This window comes from Sinocyclocheilus anshuiensis, unplaced genomic scaffold (genome assembly GCF_001515605.1).
Source record: "Sinocyclocheilus anshuiensis isolate Anshui unplaced genomic scaffold, SAMN03320099.WGS_v1.1 scaffold29, whole genome shotgun sequence".
NCBI lineage: Eukaryota > Metazoa > Chordata > Actinopteri > Cypriniformes > Cyprinidae > Sinocyclocheilus > Sinocyclocheilus anshuiensis.
Window position 1 is genome coordinate 123,500 of NW_015539835.1, and position 5,266 is coordinate 128,765.

The following is a 5,266-nucleotide window of genomic DNA, read 5'->3' on the forward strand; positions in this document are numbered from 1 at the left end:
ACTTTTAATCAGCTGTTTTTTTTTTTAAACTGTCAGTACCTCTCAAATTCACACAGGTGTGTAAATGCTTATGAAATTTAAAACCTAACAAACCTTTTTGAGAAACATAATGTGCTTGTGCTGAAATCACTTGGTTTCATATTTTATTAGTGCAGTTAAATTCACACATTCATGAATTAATAAGTCCGAATATTATAATTATTTCTGAAGGACCATGTGACACTGAAGACTGCAGTAATGATGCTAAAAAATCAGCTTTGAAATCACAGGAATAAATAACATTTTAAAATATATTCAAATAGAAAGCAGTTATTTTAAATAGTAAAAATATTTCACAATATCACTGCTTTTGCTGCATTTTGGATCAAACAAATGCAGTCTTGGTGAGCAGAAGAGAATTCTTACTGTTCAAAAACTTTTGACTGGTAGTGTACATTTGGGTCCACTGTATTTCTACGTTTTGAATAATAAAAATATCCTTCAGCTACCGTAGATGGCGCTGTCAACGCTAAAAGAACCCATATTCGTCCATCCGAGAGCTACACGAGTTTACCGCCCTTCAAACACCACAGAAGAAGAAGTAGATGAGTCCAGCGCCCCCTGCCGGCAGACCGCGTCCGCACCCGGTGCATCTCACACACACACACAGTCGCTTGATGACAGACGGGGAGGGGGAAGCGGAGAGAAGTAAGCCCCGGATCCATCTTCAAGAGAGAAAATAGGAACGAAAGACCGCGTCCCACTTTTATTTCGTTGTTAGCGGCACCTTTCTGACTCATAGACGTTAGGGAGCCCGAGGAGGGGCTGTGTCACTGTCTGTAGGATGTCCCGACATGAAGGTAGGTGTGAAAAAACCGCCGATCGCTGCGTCGTTGCCTTGAATTGTAGGCCAGTGCTGACCCGCGGGGTTGCCATGTTTTCAATTCAAATGCACTGGGAAAAAGTCATCATGGCGGCCGCCGTGAATTTTGCAACCTTTTATGTACTTACACCGCATCGGTGGCGCACAGGGCGTTTTCTGGGAGCCGCTTGGTGTGATATTGCACTGGGCCTGTGTGCTAGGCCGGGCCTGCTGCGGCTCGCTCGGCCGCGGGGCTGAGTGTGAGAGTGTTCCCGCAGGTAGCCCGTGGAGAGGGCAGGGCTTCGTCCCGCAGGTAGCCCGTGGAGAGGTCAGGGCTTCGGCTGGGCCTTATTTAAGACACTCATTTTTAAAGCTTTCTGCTTTAAGTTACCCTGCCCTCCTAGAATGACGACCGAAGGCCTGAACGCAGCCGGCTAAGCGGTTATAGAGCTCAGTCTGACCGCTCTGGAGCTCATGTCAGTATGTCTGTGTGTGTGTGTGTGTGTGTGTGTGTGTGTGTGTGTGCCGTCTTGAGTCATGTCATGTTTCAGGCCAGCACAAGTGAATGACTTGCACGTCTGAATTTAGCATTAGCCGGTGTCCGTGAAGCCATAGCCGTGATTGCTTACGACTCTTAACTCAATTATTTCTGGAAACTCGTTTATATTTTTAGCTCCCTTTGTGAAGACATTCAGTATTTAGTCAAACCAGTATGTTTGGATACAAGGAAGAGATTCAGCATTCAAGTTCTGGCTTGATCATGTGGCTTCAGACACATTTGTCCTGTTAAAAGTCACTTTGGGTGCACTTAAAAGTCGGCAGAACCTCAGATAGGACTGTCAGTTTAAAACTAATACCTAAGAAATTAATAACGTACCACTGACATTGCGTTGAAATGTCGGTTTGGGTCTGTCATAGATTATGTCATTAAGTCATTACCGCTGTATTACCATAATCTTTTGTACATAGTACCATGGTAATACTTCGTTTTTGGACATTCTGCAGTGGAATTTTGGAGTTTTACCATGGTACTTCCACAGTACATTTTGTAATGCGTCGTTTTGGGTGTCTTGTAATGCCTGGAGCGTTTCTCCCTTTCATTTTAGCTTTATTAAAAGTCCCGTGTTTATATAATTAGATGGTAATAATACCATATTAATGATATTCATATACATATAGTGTTAATGGTACTGCAAATAATACTTTAGTTCATGTTCAAAAAACGTAGTGTGCCTTACATATCTAATCATAGTACATTATTAATTTTATTATTTTATATTTGTCTGAATCTAACTGAAATATTAGTAACTCAAAGCAAGTTCAGACATTTGTTAAGTGCTTGCTTTTTATGTCTGTCTCAAATCTTAGTGAGCTGCCTACCTAGACAGCATGTCTGTGCATCATATGTGCCTGTGATTCGCAAATGTGCTGTCTGGGTTTGCAGCTCACTAGTTTTCAAGACGGCGACTGTCACCTGCCTATGCGTCTAGTTTCCCTGCAAACAGCATATGGTGCTTGAGAGTAGCTTTCAATCAGAGGATCCTAGTGCTATGTGACACCTCAGATAATTGTTGCCATAATATCTGGATTGGTTATAGTTTGGCAGCTGTTCAGCTCTTTGATTCAAGCTCAATGGCAGAAACACTCTGACGTATGAATAGAGGATCTGGATTCTGTAATTAATGCTTAACATTTGATCATAGATTGAAGATATTTTATACAATAGATATTTAAGATATGACTAGACAAGTCTAGTGGTTGACCGATAATTGTTTTTTTGACAGCCGATGCCGATATCTTGGAAAGCAGGGTGGCCGATATAAAGCCGATATAATTCTATTTATTTTAATTAATATTTAAGAAATTTGAAAACATTGTTAAAAAACAAATGTGTAAAATAAACATACTTCTACTTTAGATGACAGTGTATTTTTCACAAAGAAATAAATATTTAATAAAAAGTCAACATTGTAACCAACAGGGCACTAAGTAATCTGGGAAGTTTGTGTGCATTGGGAATCATATTTTTTTACATACATGTCATTTTACATACAGCACACAGTGAAAATGACATGAATATGACAGTAGGCAAATGCATAAAGTGCAGCATAATTTGAAATCACGAGTTTAAATTTTATTTGAATGAATTAATTATAACATTTAGCTACTTGAATTAATTATTATTCGAGAGAGAGAGAGAGGGAGAGGTGACCGTTGTGTGAATTAGCCTACCTGCTTCTGTGCGTCTCTCCAGTAGGCTATTTAATCTATTTTATTAATAAAAGTTGCGGGGCAGCGTTCTCAAGAAGTTTGTGTCCTCCTGAATGTTTGTACACGTGCGCAGCGCGATCTCCGATCTCACAAACCAAAATAATAGACACGATTTTCTCAGGCCACATGTAAAATCATATGAATTATTATAAAGATTATTAAAATGAATACGTATGGATGACAGTTGGTTACAATAATATTTCAGTTTATTACCATCATTAGTAACAGTTTCCCCTGTGGGACAAATAAAGTTAATATTAGTCGTATATTAATAATAGGCTACTTCATTAACTTTGTTATTTACTATCCCTGTTGTAGTATTATTCAAAAGTAAAAACCAACAAGATTTTTTTTTCACCATGTTTCCAAATTCTCTAAAGAATGTACAAACTGAAAACATTAAATACTTTTGTGATCCATTTCCATTTTTTATTTTCAAAAGAGAAATACTTTCATGGATGTTTACAGAGCAGATGTCACCTTTTTTTAATTCCAGTGGGAGAGATGGACTTTTGTTTGTCATTTGTTTATTATTATTTTGTGCTGTATTGTTGGTTACTGGTTACTGTGTGTTTCAAAAGCCAGCAATAAATTACACTTTAATATCTAAAGAGTGTTCATGTGATTTTATATTTTATAAATGTTGGGAAATGAATAAATGCATAATTATCGTCATAATCGTAAAACTGTGACTATTCCTCAGACAATAATCGTACCAACAAAATCTATAATCGTTGCATCCCTAATCTGTATTAGACAGAACTCTTAACAACGACAGCGAACAAGAGGGAGAATGTAAGCACTGTGTGCTCAGGCGCTGCTGTTCTCAGCGCCGTCAAAATAAAAGTCCCGCCTCGAACGCATCAGCAAAACAGGAAAACTTATCGGCCAATGCCGATATTTCAAAAATGGCAAATATCGGCCGATATATCGGCCTTGGCGATATATCGGTCGACCACTAGACAAGTCCATACTTAAGGAGTCCCCTTGGGTTATTAACACATGTCACCTGCCAGGAAAATTTGTTTTTTTTCTTGTCTCTACTGATTGTTTTACAGAGATATCAATATTTGTTCAGGTTTGAGAAATGTAGGTTTTATTATGTTTTGGGGTTTTTATTATGTATTTTTATATCATTAAATCATCTATGATCCACATGGATGATGGAGGAGAGTGAGTTAAAAGCACAAATATAACTATTATCATTTTAGCATATAAGGTTTTGGATCATTACATGAAAATATCCTGATTTTGTATGAGACAGATTTGTCTCGATTTGACTGATTTGCACCATATTTACCCGTGTTTTTGTCCCTTTGCCAACCCAGCACACTTAATAATTAATACTCAAATTTTGCACACTCCATACCTGAGACCAATGGTTTTGATTCAGTCATCCTACTGTCCAACACAATATTTGAAGCCTCTTCTATGTGGGCTATGTATATATATTTAGATGATTTCTGCTTGTTCTCAAACTTTTTTTGTAACAGAAACTGAGAGTGTTTATACGTTAAATTAATCAAGCACAATTTATTGAAATGTCATGATTTCATACGTTGTAAACACTGTATGTTCTTCAATGAAAACTGTAGTTACTGAGTGGGAAAAATAAATATTTTAATTTAGCTCTTGACTTTAGATATTGGACATTTTAAGTTAGATTAGAGTTTACTTATTTTAATGTATTATTAAAGGGGTCATATGATGCGATTAAAATTTTTCCTTTCTCTTTGGAGTGTTACAAGCTCTTGGTGCATAAAGAAGATCTGTAAAGTTGCAAAGACTAAAGTCTCAAATCCAAAGAGATATTCTTTATAAAAGTTAAGAGTCAGCCACACCTACCTAAAACGGCTCGTTCTAACATGCCCCCACATATCTACATCACGATGTGGGAAGATTTGCATAACACCGCCCAAATGTTCACGCAAAGAAAGAAGGCGTAACTTTTATTCTCGCTGTAGTATTGTTATTGCCGCCGCCATGTCGTGAAGGCGCTGTGTGTTTCGTTCTGAAAGCGAAACTACTTTGTTTGGCCTTTCAAAAGAGGACGATATCTGCTTCGTCATGCCTAGAGCTGATCCGTGCTGGTCGCTGAGGAAATACATCAACTTCACGCTGTGGATCACCGGATCGGCTTTCACTGTGGACGAA

At 38.1% G+C, this 5,266-nt stretch overlaps 1 protein-coding gene across 3 annotated transcripts in view; it reads left to right on the forward strand.

The window, feature by feature from the left end:
* Window positions 1-596: 596 nt before the first annotated feature.
* LOC107684340 (E3 ubiquitin-protein ligase KCMF1) overlaps window positions 597-5,266 on the forward strand; it is a 59,170-nt gene continuing 54,500 nt past the window's right edge. For 2 of the 3 annotated variants that reach the window (XR_001633845.1, XR_001633844.1), the window contains exon 1: window positions 597-839. Coding sequence is in view for 1 of the 3 variants with exons in the window: in XM_016480571.1 (XP_016336057.1) it covers window positions 824-839 (16 nt within the window). In the remaining 2 variants the exon portion in view is untranslated. The remainder of the gene's footprint in view (window positions 840-5,266) is intronic. The other variant, XM_016480571.1, reaches the window with a different exon arrangement.